The sequence below is a fragment of the Trachemys scripta genome, chromosome 1 (assembly GCF_013100865.1).
Source record: "Trachemys scripta elegans isolate TJP31775 chromosome 1, CAS_Tse_1.0, whole genome shotgun sequence".
Taxonomy (NCBI): domain Eukaryota; kingdom Metazoa; phylum Chordata; order Testudines; family Emydidae; genus Trachemys; species Trachemys scripta.
The window spans coordinates 130,695,383-130,714,397 of NC_048298.1; the positions used below are offsets into that span (position 1 = coordinate 130,695,383).

The window sequence follows — 19,015 nt, forward strand, 5'->3', positions numbered from 1 at the left end:
GGGCCGGCACCCCAGGGCCCGAGCCGACCCAGGCTGGAGCCGCGGGGGGGGCCAGCCTGGGCCGCACCTCCTCCCCCCACACCCCCCCTTACCTGCCCAGGCTTCCCGCGAATTAAATGTTCGCGGGAAGCAGGGGAGGGGGCGGAGTTGGGGCGGGGGAGGGGGCGGGGCCAGGGCCCCGTGGAGTGTCCTCCTTTTGGAGGCACAAAATATGGTAACCCTATGTTACACTGTCTCAGCTCTCTCTTTTTATGCTGAACAAGTTCTCTCCAAAGTGAGACCAAACTCTTCCTCTCAGACCCTGTTTTAGCCACCAGTTACTGTCTTGCAGAAGAACCCCACTGGGTCTTCTTCCACTCTGTCCCTTGGGGACTGTCTCAGGAAAAAAGTTTCTTTTTGGGGCATGCCCTGAATGTAGTATAACTCAGGCTCCTTCTGTCTCTCTTGGTAGGGCGGGTTGTAGCCTGGAGCCTTGTGTGCAGAAAACATTGATTTTGGCTGCTGAGAGTTTGAGCCAGGGTTTGGTCAGCTCTAATGTCCTGGAGGGATTGAAGCTGTCCCAGCAGGTAACAGAGAAGTTGTTTCCAAGATTGTGCCAGCCTAGGCCATTAAGGGCCTTAGAAACTAGATTTTCAGGGGTACACAAGTGCCTACATTTTTTAAAAAGCACCTGAATAGGTTAGGCACTTAAATCCTAGGCCAGATTGAAATCAATGTGAGTTAGGCACTCAATCTGCTTAGACACGTTTGAAAATCCCATTAGGCACCTATCTGCAACCTTAGGTGCCTAAATATCTTTGTAAATCTGGCCCTTAGTGATTAGGACAAATATTCAGAACCAGAACTGGAACTAAATGGGAAGCCAGTGCAGGCTAACAAGCATATATGTTCCATGCTCTCTTTGACCTGTTCCACTAAGGCCTTGGCTACACTTGCAGATGTACAGAGCTGTGAGTTAAACCTGACTTCGTGCAGCTGAGTAGGGAAAGCGCTGTAGTCTGTCCACACTGACAGCTGCCCAGCGCACTGTCGTGGCCATATTTGCGGCAATTGCAGTGCTATTGGGAGCGGTGCATTATGGGCAGCTATCCCACAGAGCACCTCTTCCCATTCTGGCGCCGTGGGTTGTGGGAAGGGGGCGTGGATGCGGGGGATTTTGGGTCCTGTCCCAATGCCCCGTGAAGCATCGCTTCACATCCCAGAAATCCCTTTGTTTCCATTCACCTTGGGCACCATCTTTCAACGGTTTCTGTGCAGCGCGATCTGTCTGCGGGAAATGGAGTCCGAACTGCTGAGGCGTATGCTGATGAGTCTTGCCAGCACGTCACGTTTGGCTGTCGAACTATTCCTTAATATCCAAAGTGACAGTGAGAGTGAGGGTGAAGAGTCCGACGATGCTATCGAGCCACGTAATGCATACGACACGAAATTGCTTGTGGCATTCACGGACATGCTCAGCACCGTGGAATGCCACTTTTGGGCTCAGGAAACAAGCACCAAATGGTGGGATCACATCGTCATGGAAGTCTGGGATGACGAGCAGTGGCTGCAGAACTTTCGGATGAGAAAAGCCACTTTCATGGGACTGTGTGAGGAGCTCGCCCCCACCCTGCGGCGCAAGGACACGAGATTGAGAGCTGCTCTGCCAGTGGAGAAGCGGGTGGCTATTGCAATCTGGAAGCTGGCAACTCCAGACAGCTACCGGTCGGTCGCAAACCAGTTTGGAGTGGGAAAGTCGACCGTTGGAATCGTGTTGATGCAAGTTTGCAAGGCCATTAATCGCATCCTACTCAGAAGAACCATGACTCTGGGTAACGTGCAGGAAATAGTGGATGGCTTTGCACAAATGGGGTTCCCTAACTGTGGAGGGGCGATAGATGGGACGCACATTCCTATTCTGGCACCACCCCACCTAGGATCCGAGTACGTTAATCGGAAAGGGTATTTCTCTATGGTTCTCCAGGCGCTTGTGGATCACCATGGGCGTTTCACTGACATTAACACAGGCTGGTCCGGAAAGGTGCATGACGCACACATCTTTCGGAACACTTGTCTGTTCAGGAAGATGCAGGCCGGGACTTTTTTCCCAGAGTGGAAGATCACGGTAGGGGAAGTTGAAATGCCCTTTGTGATCCTTGGAGATCCCGCTTACCCGTTAATGCTGTGGCTCATGAAACCCTACACAGGGAGCCTTGACAGCAGCAAGGAACGGTTCAACTACAAGCTGAGCCGGTGCCGAATGACTGTGGAGTGTGCCTTTGGCTGTTTAAAGGGCCGCTGGCAATCTCTGTATGGGAAGCTGGACTTGGCTGAAAACAGCATCCCCGCGGTTATATCCGTGTGCTGTGCCCTTCATAATATTTGTGAAGGGAAGGGTGAAAGCTTCACTCAGGCATGGACCTCCGAGGTTCAACACCTGGAGGCTGAATTTGCACAGCCAGAGAGCAGGGCTATTACAGGGGCCCAGTGCAGGGCTGCAAGGATTAGGGATGCCTTGAGGGAGCAATTTGAGGCTGAAAACCAGCAGTGATATCTGGTGCACTGCATAGGAGTGAAGTGCAGTAGTTCCAATCTTTAGGAATCAGTGTTTGCTAAGCAGACAAGCAGACTTGCAGTGCCTGTTTATTTCCTGGGCTAAGGAGTCTTTTACTTTATGCAATAATAAAGAATGTTTTCAAAGCCAAAGAATCCATTATTGAAAAAAAAAATTATTTTTTGAAAAGAAACAAGGGGGTGGAGTGGGGAACAGTACAATCACAGATCCGCGTATGTCCTGTCTGGTGTGCTGTGCAGTGAGTGCTGCACTTCAGGACAGCTATACTGCATGGTGATGGGGGTTGAGTGCAGAGAGTAAGGGTCGTGGTTTTCAGGGCTGGGTGATGAAGATACTGCTGTTGGAGGCAGCGGGTGGCGTGAAGAACACGGAAGTTGGGGAAAGTGGGTTGGAGATGACAGTGGGGCACAACGGAAAGAATTTTGGGACAAGGGCTGTAGGGGGGGGTGGTGTTTGCGTTTGCGGTACTGCTTCTCTTTCTGCAGGGCTACTAGTTCCTGGATAGCGTCTGCTTGGCGCTCCAGGATGCTTATGAGCCTATCAGTGCTTTGCTGCCGGTGCACGGTGCTTTGCCTCCGGTGCGCTGCGTTTTCCTGGCGGATCCTGCTTTCTCTCTCCCTCCAGTCCTGTGCTTTCTCATTCTCTTTAATAGATTGCTGCATCACTTCTTGCAGCATGTCTTCTTTGCTTTTTCGCTGTCTCTTCCTGAGTCTTTGCAGTCTCTGAGCAGGCGATAAGAGGGACGGCTGAGGTCTCAAGGTTGATGCAGCTGTGTAGGCAAATTGCAACATTTAACAGAGGCAGCATTGTTTATACCAGACAGAGTAATGATTCCCCCCGCACTTAAGGAGTAGAAAATATACAGGGTCTACACAATAGCATAATTTTCCCGTCTGAAACAGAGCACACATATCCCACGGGAGCCTCAAAATGGTGAGTAAGGGGGATTGATTGTTTCAGGGCTGCACTGTCCTCTGGGTTTCTGTGCCTTGGGGAGAGCCAACAGCTTCAGGGGGCACCTACACTGAACACTGTCCCAACATTTTCCACAGGAGTTCGTCCTGGACGATATCTCGCTGCTGAGGGTGACCTGGGAAGCAAGGGAGGGTCTTCTACTGCAATGCGGCTTCCGCCCTGGCCCATATGCAGCTTGTCTGTGCGCAGCAATGGTCCCCCCGCCCCTCGCGGCACAGTGGCGCAGACACGTTAGCCTGGCTGGGACAAGGATCATGATGGCTCTCCCGATAAACCTGCGCAAGCGCATTGCACACGTTCTGGATGAGACATTCGAGGAGATTACCGAGGCCAATTTCCGCGATGTGATAAACCAAATCAATGCACTATTCTGCATCTAGGCATGCATGCCTAACCCTCCTCTCCTAAAGAGCCCGCACCGAAAAAATTCCTTCCCGAAAAAAAAAAAAAACGCTTACCAGGAACCTGCTCTTCTGTTTGCCCTCCACCAAATACCGGCCGCTGCGACTGGCTACCATCCTCCTGGCTCGAGAAGAGCTCCTGGCTGCATGGCTCCAGCGATTCCAGCGTGTCTCCATCCGGCCCACCACCATCACTCCCGTTTTCCTCCTCCTCCTCCTCCACCCCCCCACACCGGCTCTGAAGTGTCCATGGTGGTGCTCGGAGTGGAGGTGGGGTTAACCCCAAGTATCGCATCCAGCTCCTTGTAGAATCTGCAGGTCGCGGGGGGAGCACCTGAGCGGCCGTTTGCATCGCGGGCTTTGCGGTAGGCACTCCTCAGCTCCTTGACTTTAATCCTGCACTGCAGGGCATCCCGGTCATGGCCCCTTTCCATCATGTCCTTTGATACCTTCCCGAAGGTATCGTAATTCCTACGGCTGGAGCGCAGCTGGGACTGGACAGCTTCCTCCCCCCAAACACTGATGAGGTCCAGCAACTCGCCATTGCTCCATGCTGGGGCTCGCTTGGCGCGTGGAGACATGGTCATCTGGAAAGATTCGCTGATAGCACTCCACGCCACGCCGGGCTGAGCAAACAGGAAGGGGATTTTTAAAATTCCTGGGGAATGTAAAGGGTCGGTCACATGGTTGGTTACCTGAGGCCAGGGCAGTAGAGTTTGAACTGATGACCAGAGTGGCTAGATCTGGCATTGTGGGATACTGCCGAATAATTCTGGAGGCCATTCCCAGCAGATTGGGCGGCCACACTGGCACTGCAGCACTGCAGTGGCAGCGCAGCACTCGTTATTCCTCTCGGAGAGGTGGAGTACATGCAGCGCTGCAACCACGGATATACAGCGCTGCAAATGCCTTGCCAGTGTGGACGGGGAGTGAGTTACAGCGCTGGGGCGGCTTTACAGCGCTGCAACTCACAAGTGTAGCCAAGGCCTAAGGCTATATCTACACTACACAGCCTTTAGTGCTGCTAAAAGTCACACTGTGTAGCTGCTGTTTGTTGGTTCTCCTGCCGACAAAAAACCTCCACCCCCAATGACCGGCGTTTGCTGCCAACAAAGCGCTGTTCACACTGGCGCTTGTCATCAGCAAAACTTTTGTCTTTCGAGGGAGAGGGGGGTTAACACCTCTGAAAGACAAAAGTTTTGTCATTCAATTACCAGTGTAGACATAGCCTTGGCAGGCAGGCACTGTGGAATGGACAAGCTGCAGTTTTTCTTGGATTTCAGTTTCAATCCCAAGTACAGTCCACTGTTGTATTTCACTATAATAGAAATAGTTGCCCCTCTCATTCATGCTAGTTTTACATTGGAATAATTGCACTAAGTTCAACTAAGTTACTCCTGATTTATACCAGTGTGTGATCAGACCTATTCTCTTTAACAGACCAAAATATGGAAAGAAACTTCACATGAAGGAAATCAAACTATGTCTGAGCCGTAGGCATAAAGTTTTTTTAAAAAATTGTCTTTTGCAAATCCTCTTCTCTTTGCACTGATGCTGTGTGTAGCATAATTGAAATTGGTTTAGATAGAAAAAGAAAAACAAAATCCAATATTGTTTATATCAGACCACTCAGAATAAATTAAGATAAAAACCATATAACTCCAAACTTTTGATTAAGAATATTTTCTTATGGATAGTATAAGATGTACTTTTCCAAACACTGCGGGGAAAAGGGTTTGGGTACTATTCAAAATATCAACTCAAAACATGCCAAGAAAATGGACTGTATAATTGGTCTTACTGTTCCAGTGAATATTCAAAAACACATGCTGTAAATATATATTTCAAAATTCCATATGTACATTTTCTTGTTCTCTCTCAGCTCCATTTATTTCCTTTAAAAAAACTGGTTCATCGACTTCCATCAGTCTTCATTACTTTGCATATTCCAAAAGCTTAAGGGACTGCACACAAACTGTGAGTCTTGGAAGTAGATAATTAAGCAGAAAGAATGCCAAGTGAGTACTTGTAGTGACTATAAATTGTTCTTTTCCTTTTTTTAAAAAAATTTGCCCATACTTTGTGTTTTCTTGTTGTTCACATTAATTAGTTGTCTACATTGTTCATTAAACGGGCTGATTTTGTGTTGAGATTCCTTTCAGTCATAGATCTTTTTCCCTTCCTTGTTCACCATCCCATTTTTCGTGTGCTCTAGTGCAGTCTATTAATGGAATAGATCATGGTAGGCATTTTCAAAAAGCTTTTTTCTTCTCCTAGGCTTCAGTGGCTAATTAAAGAGGTCGTTGCTAAGAGATGATGGAAAGCATCATTGAGAGGCTCTGATGTGCTCTCTTTCTTACCTTCGGCATACAGGTTTTGGACCAGAGTTTGGGAGTAAATGGGATGGCAGCGTCCCAAAATACTTCTGTGACCAGACCTGTGACAACGGACAGAATAAAAGGGGACTGTGCCAGTCCTGGGCCACTAGGAGATACAGAGTCGAGCAGGACAGAACAGGACTCAGGGCAACAACTAGCCATGTTGGGGTTCTTTCAGATCTGTGATGTGGAGGGCAAAGGCTTCATCACTCGACATGATATGCAGGTAAAGCAAAATTGGTGAAATGATGCAATACAATCGTTTTAACATATACAAACCAACACATAAAATAGAAGCTCAAAGCAAATGTAAAATCTATAAAACTCAAAGCAATTGATTTTACGTATCACTTAACCTGGTGTAACTCCACTGAATTCATTGGGGTTACTCCTGATTTACAGCAGAATCAGAAATGTGTTTAGTTCATCTATTTTCTCTTACAGATTTTGTCAACAAATGCCATTCCAAGCCATTCACTCTGCTTTCCCCAACCAATAAAATGGTACAAAAACTCAGTCAGAACGTTTTTCTAAATACACTTATGCAAACAAAAGAATATTCTATGTTATTTTGATATGTTCACATAGTGCTTATTAAATCAACGTTTTGTGGAAATAATTTTAAAAGTTAAGGATCCTAATTCTGATCCTATTGAAGTCATTGGCAAAATGCCATTGACTCCACCAAGAACAGGATCAGGCAGACGCTGTGGAAATGTTCAGAGGGATATTCTATCAGGTATGTTGTGGAAAACAACAGCAACCCACTCTGCAGCTATTCATGTTTTATATGCAGAGTACTCCTTGGGTGTATTCATTAATTTTTTACTTCAGTGCTAATGGATTAAATAGAATTTAGGAGCAGTAGCAAAGTAGTGACAGTGGAAATGTCTTAAATACAATTTTTTGGAGGATTTAATACCGTCACATACAAAGCTGTTCAGTGTAATAGTAAAAAGTGCCCAACACATTGAGAATTACCCATTCTGAAAAAAACAAACAAATCAATGCTCAGGTTATTGCCAGTTGCAGGTTTTCTGCTGTGTGTGTTTATGGATTTTTTTTCTTTTCTTTCAAATTACTTGTTTTACTGGCTGCACAGTTTTAAAAAAATGTTAGAGTAAACATTTACTGTTGGTTGTAGTGCTTACTACACTGTGTAGTCCCACTGAAGTAATTGAAATCATAGTAGTAAATGTGTTATTCCTGGTAGTAAATGTTTGAATGTTTGGACCGTTAGGCATCTTCTTGGATCACCATTTTGTTTTATTTATGTATATGGATTAAAATGGTAAAAAGAAAATAGGATTTAATTTTTAATACAAGGGAACCCTCACATATTTTTGAACTTTAATGTCTGTTGCTACAAGGAGGGTAAAAGATATTTATTCCCATTCAGATCTGAGTTCAACACTTACAGAGGAAATGTAACTCTATTTGCTGCGAGCTTCTGAGAAGGGTGACAGAGAACTTGTTTGAGTTGCAAAGAGAACGTAATTTTGTCTTTGATTTCACAACATGAAACAGCTCTTTCAGGAGCTGTTTAGCATGCGTGATGAGCTTTATATATGAGTAAATTTCCAATTCATTTAAAAATAGATATAAAGGGCACTGGGACTCAGTGACATGAAACCACTTGAAATAGCATTGCATTATGCTTATTTTTGTTTCTAGCTAAGCGGATTAAAGATGAAATTACAAAAACATCCTTTTTGAAACCACCGGGCCCGAGTCTCCTCTCACTAAACCATTATGTAAATCAGGAGTAATGTCACTGAAATCAATGCAGTTTCACTGGTGTAAAATTGAGGTAGGATCAAATCTCTTCCTTTGACTTTATATTCTACCTGAGGTCAAAAGTTGAGAATTAAAAAAATACAGAGGCCAGCAAATTGGAAAGTTACAGTTTCTCCATTAGTGTTAGCTCAGATACTTGGAGCTTGCTTGTCACAGAGTGGCTGGCCCCTTTAAATGAGGCAGGTCCAGTTCCCCTGTGGTAGAACAAGTGCTCCCACCTTGGCCAGTTAGGAGGGAGGGGCAGCACATGGATCTGGGGGAAAAGGGTCTCCAGGGAGAAAGTCCAGGGAGCTGGTGCTCAGTTAAAAGAGCATAGGAGAATCCTGCAGTTGGCTCTGAAGCAGGAAGGACTGAGAGAGGCAAAGGGAAAATCCCCTGGGAGCTCTAGCCTAGGGTGGGCTGAGGAACTGTTTTCATGCGTTGGGGTTTTTAAACCTATGTTTGTAAAATAAAACTGTCTGGAAAGAGACTCTGGGTATGGCAGTGGGTCCTTTGTGGGCTGAGGACAAACCAGAGCCTTATATTGCTCCACTGAAATCAATGGGAATCTTCTCAATATCCTATCCAAATATACAGAGAAGATCTAGCCCTGTTTATCCTTTAAAGCGAGGTAACCACCACACCCATTCAGATGAGGGGAGTCTTGCCCTTGCTAGTTCTTTAATTACAACTTCTTTTTTGACTCCCATAATCTATTCATCCCTGAACACAACTCTACGTCTGTGATATCAGACTCTTGCAGTAACATATACTAAAGATTAATTTATATCCCATTATGTCACTCTAATTTTTAAATGACTTTAATATTGTTCTGATCCATTTTTGTCTCACTGAATCCATATCAAATTTGCTCAGTTTCCAAATAAAAGAGGAGATGCCTTGAAAAAGAAACTGTAATATAAAATACTTTTATGTTTGTTATACTAAAAATTAAATTACCCTAGAAAATAATGTACAAATATACATATATATATTTCAATAATAAAATAAAAATAACATTTAAAATAATAAAATAGAGAAGTAAAATAAATTAAAAATAAAATAGTAACCTAAAATGAATAAAATTGTCAACACTGATATGTTTTATTTAGAAAAATTTGAAATGTTTCATTTCAAAGGTTTCAAAATGGATATTTTTGGGGGGAGGGGCGAGAGGAATTTGCATTTTGCAGGAAATTTAGAGTTCTGTCATTCTAAATTACTGTTGTTCTTATCTTGCTCTTCAGATTCTTCTCTTCCACTAACCACTTTTATAATAAATAGTGTAATGGAGGCATGATTTGTCATTTCAGAGACTTCATGGTCAGCTACCTCTTAGCCTGGAGGAGCTGGAGAAAGTTTTTGATACTCTGGATGCAGATGGCAACGGTTCACTTACGCCAGAGGAGTTCACCACAGGATTAAGTGAGTTTTGGAATGCAAATCTGTGTATACCTCCATCCATGTTCAGTACTTCATAGACAGGTAAGGAGACATGGTTCCTTAAGGAACCTGAAGTGTAGTCCTGATGCGTGCAGTGAATCCTGCACAAAAGGCCACTACCCATGCTACTCCAGCTACACAACTATTTTTAGTGCTCTAGTTCAATGACAGCTAGTGTGAGCACGTCTACGTGAGCTGGAAATCACACCCCCAGCTCTGAGTGTAGACACAGCCTGGGAGAGACTGCTAATAAATGTCACTGTTTCTTTTAATGACTTCTAATTACTCTATAAACAGATTTTTAAAAAGATGTACATCTTTAAATTTTAGGTCAGTTTTTGTTTGGGCAGATGGCCTCTATGAATGAAATGCATGAGTCTGACAATGAAAATGTCTATCAGTCTAAGTGGGAAGACAGCTATGCTAAAGCTGATGATGATGAAGATGAGGACCGGCAGTTCTCAGATCTGATGGACCGGCTTGGAACAAACAAGATCTTAGAAGAGTAAGTCATACCAGCTGCAATATCAACAATGTACGATTCATGATCTTTTATGATTTAGCTCTACATTTGCTAGAAAACCCTAGGCTTGATTCTCCTTTCATTTACACCCACTGTGCACTGGTGTGTCACCATTGACTTCAGTGGAGATGCTTTTGACTAACTGCAGTGAGAGATCAGAACTAGGGCCCCTTGTGATGTAGCGATCTCAGATCCATTTCCTTGGTTGCTGCGAGTAATGAAATAAAAAAAACCCTGAGCGCCACACATTTGTGCCCCATGAGGATAACACAGTTAAACCCTCATAGTCACATGCATTTGAGAGCAACACAAATGAAGCACTAATGTGGCACATGTTCTGAAAATATGTACGGTAATATTGATATGCTATCTGTGTAGCCAAAAATGACATTATTTGCAAATAAAGAATCCTTAGAGAGCATTCCTTTGGCAAAGACTATGCTTACATTGTCTTTGTATCAATTAAGAATAACAAAAATCACTAGTTCTCTTTCATAACGGTGTAGTTATTAATGATTAATCATTAATAATTTACATTGTGGTAGCACCTACGAGCTCCAGTGAGGGACCAGGACCCCAGTGCGCTAGGTGTTGTATAAACACAGAACAAAGGGGCTTTCAATCTATGTTTGTGTGACATTTGTCAATGAAATAAAATTACTGCTGTAAAATACCAAGTTGTCAGAATGCTAAATGCTGTGATTTTTTTTTTCTTTTTACATCTAATATCTTTTAAATCTGATATCTCCAAACTATTTTGAATGAGTATGTTTGTTTTTCCTCCACTGAAGCTTACCAGGCATTATCCAGTAAACACCAGATACATACTGTACAGTAAGACTATTTCAGGAACATGCTGATTGTTAAAATAGCCATCAGGTCTTACATGTTCCTGTGGGGCATTTCAAACACAAACTGTGAGTTTAGTGATTCTCTGAAAGCTCCCATCTGTGGGGGGAACAAGATGTAAAGAAATTGTGCAGAGGACAAGAAAACGGATCTTAGCTTTGACTCATTTATTCACTGAAAGACAAGTTTCCTATCTGAGCTTACACCAATAGGCTGTGCCTTACTTTCATTTTTTAAGAGTTAGAATAATTGTGAAGTGTTTTGTGTTTCATGCTGCCTTGTTCTGTGCTGCATATAATTGAGACAAGGTCATCTACAAGATATATTTATAAGCTAATGGAATGATGTGCAGAAAATTGACTGAAAAAATATGCTGGACATGCAAGAGCCTCCTTAGTTGTGATCAGTGAGCAGCGTGGTGTGTGGGCCAAAGTCCACTAATGTCAGTAATGGGAGTTCAGCGGGCTTTGGCTCAGTCCCTAGGTACTTGATTCTAAGGTAGAGTTCAGAATATTAATTTACAATGTGGTTGTCTCTGCTCCTCCAGGGCCTTGATCCTTTCCTGGTGTGCAGAAGTGGTAAACAAGCTTATATTCTAGTTCAAGTGGGAATGGAGGCTATGTAAGTGCACATGTATGGTTGAGGACTATGTGTAATTAATTACATTACAGTGAAGAGCAACAAAAGCACTCTGCATGTTCATGGTCTGATTTGCATGAGCAGAGGAGAAAAGAGACAGGGTGTGGGTGGAGAATGGACAAGTCTCACAGGATGTGGCCTTAAGTGATCCTCTTCATACTACAGAGGTTCTTAGCTATCCTCTCTAAATCCTACTCCCTGTCATAGGCAGGAGTAGGTTGGCAACTGTGCAGCAGGGCTTTCATTACTGCAGGATCAGATTCCCCTGCTTTTCCTGTCATTCTCATCACTTTTTACCTTGAATTTATACAAGCAACACTCCACACCTGCACTGTCCAGGATGGAGCCTTTAATGTGCATGCAAAGTAGAGCAGGTCAGAAAAACAGAATAAGAAATTCACAGGAATTCTGGCAAATCTGAAAGTGTCTTCTATCCTGTTGTGATTTGCAATGATCCAGTGTTTCATTTTTGGCAAAATTGTTTTTAAATAAAACATGTGTTGGTTTTGAAATGGGAGATTTCTGAAAATGAAATGCTTCAATTTTGAAACAGTCCCACCCTGGAACTAAGCTGATCAAACATAATTGGTGAAGCAGAAGACCAAGGTTAAAATTTTCAGTGCCTAAGTGACTTAGGAGCCCAAGTTGGCACTTCGGAGCTTACGTCTCATTGAGTTTCAATGAAAAAGGCTTCAAATGAGTTTGCCCCCTGTCCAACTCCCATTGGAAGCAGTGGGAGTCTCTCCACGGATTGCGATCAGAGCTGGATCAGGTCCTGCATCAGGAATAATAAAACATATCTCTTCTCTAGCCTAATGCTAAATCTTCTGCAACCACTAATTAGGTATAGTTTCTGTGATGTCCATTACAAAAGGAAGCTCTGACCCTTCCTTGTGTAAACAGTCTAAGAGGTTTTATATCACAGTCTAGGGATTCCAATGATGCTCTGAATGACGCATGCATTTAGAGAAGACCTAATAACTAAGATTAGGAATGAGGAGGGTCAGAAGATATAGGAGCCAGCGCTTGTAACGCAGTTAACATTTGTAGCTATGAAAGGTAAGATAATAGGGATGACCGAGGATGGTCCCCTGGGACACGAGCCTGGAACTTGGGATTCCTTGCTCTGCCACAGACGTCCTGTGTGACCTGGGCAAATCCCTTTGGGCTAGAGTCACAAAAGGACATAGGTGCCTAACTACCATTTTAGGCACCTGCATCCCAGAATCAGGCCCCACTGGGATTCACAAAACCCCTGCTCAGCTGCCCCAAACACTGTAGGCACCTAAACTCACTCACTGCATACGTTTTTCAGTAAAAGTTTCATCTGTGCCTGTGTTCCTGCCCCTGCACATGCACACTGCAGCCAGTGTGTCTGGATGCCTACGCCCCAGCGTGATGCATGAACAGGGGGAAGATAGGTGTTCCTCTGTCTAACTTGCCTGTGCGACCCGATCTGGTAAGTGCACTCAGACTTTGCCTACTGGAATGGGCCCCTATAGGTGGGCTTACACAAAATGGCTGGAATAGGGGGGCAGGTGGGGGAGGTCCTCCCTCATGACTTTTAGCCCAGTGGTTAGCGTACTCAACTGGGATGTGGGAGAATATGGGTTCAAGTCCCCCCTCCACCTGAAGGGGGAGGGATTTGCACTAGAATCTGCTACTTCTCAGGTCACATGAGTGTCGTAACCACTGACTGTAGGGTATTCTGATGTGGACCTTGCTCAGTCTCTCCAGATGAAGTTGTTCCACTGTATATAAACAATTTAAAAGTGTCACTGAAGCAGGGGCACTGGATCTTCCACCTCTCAGGTGAATGCTCTAACCACTGGGCTACCGATTCATTCTCATGCCTGCTCGCGCTCTCTCTTCTGGGCCAATGAGTCTGATCATTTATCCACAGTGGAGCAGCTTCAACAGGAGAGCCCAAGGGAGAACTCATAGCCTAATGGTTGGAGCACTCATCTGAGAAGTGGCAGGTCTCTCTTCAGATCCATTCTCCTCCTCAGATAGCGGGGAATCAGCTGCAAATTTTGCCATCTCACTGTTTACCCTGTTTTCCAAGATCATTTATGAATATGTTGAACAGTACTGGTCCCAGTACAGACCTCTGGGACGGACACCACTATTTACCTCCCTCCATTCTGAAAACTGCCCATTTATTCCTACCCTTTGTTTCCTATCTTTTAATCAGTTATTGATCCATGAGAGGACCTTCCCTCTTATCTCATGAGAGCTTACTTTGCTTAAGAGCCTTTGTTGAGGGACCTTGTCAAAGGCTTTCTGAAAATCTAAGTACACTATATCCACTGGATCCCCCTTGTCCAAATGCTTGTTGACCCCCTCAAAGAATTCTAGTAGAAAACAAAGAACATGTTGACTCTTCCCCAACAAATTATGTTGATCTATGTGTCTGACAATTTTGTTCTTTACTATAGTTTCAACCAGTTTGCCCAGTAATGAAGTCAGGCTTACCAGCCTGTAATTGCCAGGATCACCTCTGGAGCCCTTTTTAAAAATTGGCATCCATCACATTAGCTATCCTCCAGTCATCTGATAAAGAAGCTGATTTAAATGATAAGTTACAAGCCACAGTTAGTAGTTCTGCAATTTCACATTTGAGTTCCTTCAGAAATCTTGGGTGAATACCATCTAGTCCCAGTGATTTATTACAGTTTAGTTTATCAATTTGATAAGCAGGGCTTAGCTAAGAAGGGCTTAGCACACACCCCTCAGCTTGCCGTCTGCCATTAGCTATTTTAGGCTAGGAGCCACCAACCATGCATTAGTAGGAGCATTGCCAGCAGATCGAAGGAAGTGATTATTCCCCTCTATTTGGCAATCGTGAGGTCACATCTGGAATATTGCATCCAGTTTGGGACCCACCCCTCCACTACAGAAAGGATATGGACAAATTGGAGAGAGTCCAGCAGAGGGCAATGAAAATGATCAGGGGGCTGGGGCACATGACTTATGAGGAGAGGCTGAGGGAACTGGGGTTATTTAGTCTGCAGAAGAGAAGAGTGAAGGGGGATTTGATAGCTGCTTTCAACTACCCAAAGGGGGGTTCCAAAGAGGATGGAGCTAGGCTGTTCTCAGTGGAGGCAGATGACAGAACAAGGAGCAATGGTCTCAAGTTGAAGTGGAGAAGGTCTAGGTTGGATATCAGGAAACACTATTTCACTAGGAGGGTAGTGAAGCACTGGAATGGGTTAACTAGGGAGGTGGTGGAATCTCCTTCCTTAGAGGTTTTTAAGGCCCGGCTTGACAAAGCCCTGGCTGGGATGATTTAGTTGGGGTTGGTCTTGCTTTGAGCAGGGGGTTGGACTAGATGACTTCCTGAAGTCCCTTCCAACCCTGATATTCTATGATTCTATGCTGACTTCAGTGAATCTCATTCTGAGGTGTCTATCTCTCCCCATTCATTGTATAGGGAGCCAAGGCACCTAACTGAGGCTTTGTGAATCTCAGTGATTTTCTCGGCACCTAGATGCTAGGCATGGCAATGCTCAGCATCACCAGGCCTAAGAGTCTTGTGCCTCCGGCCCTCAGGCTTTCAGTGCCTCCAGGGAATAATCAGACTTCCCCCCTTCAAAGCGGTGTCGTGAGGATCAATATCGTCAATGTTTGTGAGGTGTTCAGATGCTATGGTAATAGTGGTCATATAAGCAGCATCACAGATAAATAATCTAATTCCATACTTCATGGAATAAGATGATAATTTACAGGGGCAGGAGATATTTTCTTCCCATTTGCCCTGCAGGTTTTTCACTTTCCTTTGAAGCACCAGGTGTTGTCCTCAGATAGAAAGAGAATCCCAGACTAGATGGAAAAAAGATCTGATCTGGTATGGCAAATCCTATGATGTGAGGCTGCACAGGAGAGATTCCAGATTCTTACAATGCCACTTACCTGCACTTAATAAGTGATATGAAAAATTGGTCAGAAGCCAAACTTTCAGAGTAGGATGCCCAAAATTAATGGGGCAAGTGCATAGCTGAGTTATTTGGGTAACTCGATCGACTTCAGTGAAGTTACTTCTGATTTACACTAGTCCATCTGAGATCAGAATCTGGCCCAATGTCTTTGGTTTGTTCTAAGTTAGGGGAAGAGATTTCTAATTGAGTGGGGAAAGGGATTAATGGGAATTGGCCTAAGATAATTAGGTCTAATTTGACTCCATATGTTCTTCAGGTGGACTAAGTATATCACTGAATATAAATGAAATCTGTCTATATCAGAGATTAAAGGAAACAATTTTGGCATAATAATTTGCTATTTTGGACTGGATAATATAGGGAACCTTATGGCAAAGTCCTATTTTAGCTCTCCAGACTAAATTGGTAGGATTATATGTTTCTTCAGTGAATACCTTGAGTTCAAGCTGAGCTTCAGGACTTCAGGGGCCTGATTCTGCCAGAGGGTGAACATCTCTCTTAAGGTGCTAAATGCACTCAACCCCCACTGTAGCTGAAGATGCTCAGCCCCTCACAGGATCAGGCCCTAGGTGTGTGTTTGTGTGATTCTGCTTACAAACGTTGGCTGGATGTAGAAGTGAATGTTCTTCACGACTCATTCAGAATTGTAATCTGGCTCGGTGTTCTGATCTCAGGAGGATGTTTAAAATGAGCCATGGTCCATATTGACATGTAAGCTCAATTTTGATCCCTGGGCATTTTAGTACAGGTTTTCAGTAGGGATCCAATACTTTTTATGGGCTGGCTCCCGTTTCTTGAGTTTGAACTAACTCAGCCCACAAAAGTCTCCAAATTATCCCCTGGATACAAATGTGTCTTTTAATTATAAATACAATACACTGTACCCTAGTAGTTTTTCATGTGTAACTGTTAGTTGCTTGTTATTCCTTTCCAATGTAATCCCCTATAGGTAGATATTCTGTACTGTCTCTCTTCCTTGTTGCCTTTACAGTTTGCCTAATCCATTTAAATTGTCAGATTAGATGCCTATGTGCTTCTTTAGATACATAGATAGCTTTGGAAATTAAGCCTAATAAGCAAAACACATAATTCCCATCTGCATGACTTTTATTTCAGAATAAGGTAAGCAGAGAACAAAGAAGGAATAAATGCAACTCTCCAAGAACGTGTGAGGGAGAAGGCTTGATGCTCCACTGCCCTGCACTATGCAAAGTGGGTGTAAAATGCTACCAAATCACAGTGGTGGTGTTTTACCCCCATTTATATTCCCTTTATGAAGGTGTAAATAAATACAGCAGGTACCAGGCAGCTGAGTATCAGGCCTAGATAGTGCAAAGTGTGTTACTCTGTAACAGACATCTGGAAATAGCTCATACACACTATTCCACAATGGGCAGACAGAATCTTCTTGCACTAAAAGGGCAGTGCATGGAAAACAGGATTTTAATATCTACCCTACCCCACATTCTTGACAGGTATTGTTATGACTGAAGAGAACTGAATATAGTTCTGTGTGTTCATTAAAGAAGTCACATGTTTTGAGAGTCCATACTTTAAGTGTGGCATTTTGTTTATTTACGTATATGGTGCTCAGAGACTAGTAGTGATGGGGGAAAGGGGCAGATAGATAGATGACACAATCCTCCCCACTCCTCCCCTCCGCCTCCCAAGCTTCCTGGTGAACTGGGGAATACACGGGTGGTGAAGTCCACTCCTCTAAGTACCCCAGTTTGCTCTGTGGGCCTATGCAGAGAATAAAGACTTATGGCCCCCACCTTCTCTATTTCCTGCCCCTTGGAGGATGAGATGTGCGCTGGGGTGCATGGAGCTCCCCCATGCACAGGGATGGAAATTGCAATGATCCCCTTTGCCAAGACAAGTAATGGGAAGAATCCCTCTGCATCTGCCTCCAACCATCCCATCCTGGGTGCCCGCATAAGGGCCAGGCACAATTAGGACCTGTATATATAGCCCACACGGATGACAAGCCTCATGTTCTGACCAATGAGCTGCTGAAATTTTCTTTGTGTTACTAGGCTGCTGCAAACATTTACTCCAGCCTGAAAAATCTTATCTCCTAACAAATGCTTTATTCTCTTTTCTTTTCATCCCTCAGCGAGAGCAATATAAGACAACTTTGGTCGCAGCTGAGAAAAGATGAACCGCGTTTACTTTCCAATTTTGAAGAGTTCCTGGTCAGAGTTTTCTCCCAGCTCCAAGAAGCCGATAATGAAAAGAATGAATTGGAGTGTGCCCTGAAAAAGTTGGTACAACTGTTTGTTGTGTTCTTTTTGTAGTGCTTCAGATGTATTACATTCTACTTGCCATCAGAATCCAACAGGGGTTTCGTCAACCAATCAGCTTGCTGGGGAATTGAAGATTATCTTCTGATCAGAGATATTTTAAAGCAAACATTAGCCAGTCATCACTAGAGCTGGTCAAATTATTTGTAACACAGAACTAATTGGCTGAATTTAGCTCTTCCTTTCCTATTCACTAATTGCCTTGTCTGAAATTCTTTCGCAAATGTCTATTATTTCATTCTGGTTTTAACAAACTACAGCTACAATTATGGTGGCCATTCCCACACAGCCAACATAAAAAAGTATGATTACAAGAATATAATGTATCAGATTCACCAGCACACTGTGGCCGCCATGCAAAACAGCTGTAAACCCAGTTTAACTTGCTGGTTACATTGGATTTACAGCTGCTTTATGATGATGGAGCAGCACAAAGCAATCAAAAAGTTCCAGTGAATCTGGCCCAGTATGATGAAAACACAGACCAGCGTTTATACTCAATTAAAATTCTGGAAGAGTAAAGTCATACATAAAACAAGTGGAGCGCATAGTGATGCTCATAGTTAAAGTTCCACATATGTTATCATTATAGAATATAATTTTCAGATGCTTATAACTTTGGCAAGCTTTTACCTTTCAGGCTGAAATTTAACAAATTTATTCCCAGCCTAGGAGTGTGTTTTCCTGGAAAGTTTGAGCAGAAATGATGTAGTCATTTTTAAGAACAAAGAGAGTGAAATAAGAGACAGGCTCTTGCACCTTAGTGGAATGTGGTGTGTGATGGGATGTTCCACTCACCGCTAGGATGGCACTTTCTGGTCACGCTTCCCTAGCCAGGTCAATGCCCCTTCCCACAGTTGCACACCATCTCCCTGCCTCTCTCTCTAAGTCAGTGGCCCCTCTCTCACTGCACGTGCTGCTGCTGCCTCTTCATGACTTAGTCCTCCAGCTAGGTCATTCTATGTGCTTCCCCCTTCCAGGACACCAAAGTCTTTCAAAAGCAACAGAGAGTCCTGTGGCACCTTTAAGACTAACAGATGTATTGGAGCATAAGCTTTCATGGGTGAATGCCCACTTCATCAGATGCATGTAATGGAAATTTCCAGGGGCAGATATAAATATGCTGGCAAGAATCAGTCTGGAGATAACGAGGTTAGTTCAATCAGGGAAGGTGAGGCCCTCTGCTAGCAGTTGAAGTGTGAACACCAAGGGAGGAGAAACTGCTTCTGTAGTTGG

General features: G+C 43.9%; 1 protein-coding gene across 1 annotated transcript in view; it reads left to right on the forward strand.

The window, feature by feature from the left end:
- Positions 1–19,015, forward strand: part of CRACR2A (calcium release activated channel regulator 2A) — a gene marked incomplete at its 3' end in the record, with an annotated part of 74,511 nt that overhangs the window by 8,729 nt on the left and 46,767 nt on the right. Inside the window, 4 exon segments of the mRNA XM_034785201.1 lie at positions 6,304–6,534; positions 9,398–9,509; positions 9,858–10,032; positions 17,593–17,739. Coding sequence (XP_034641092.1) covers positions 6,304–6,534; positions 9,398–9,509; positions 9,858–10,032; positions 17,593–17,739 — 665 coding nt within the window.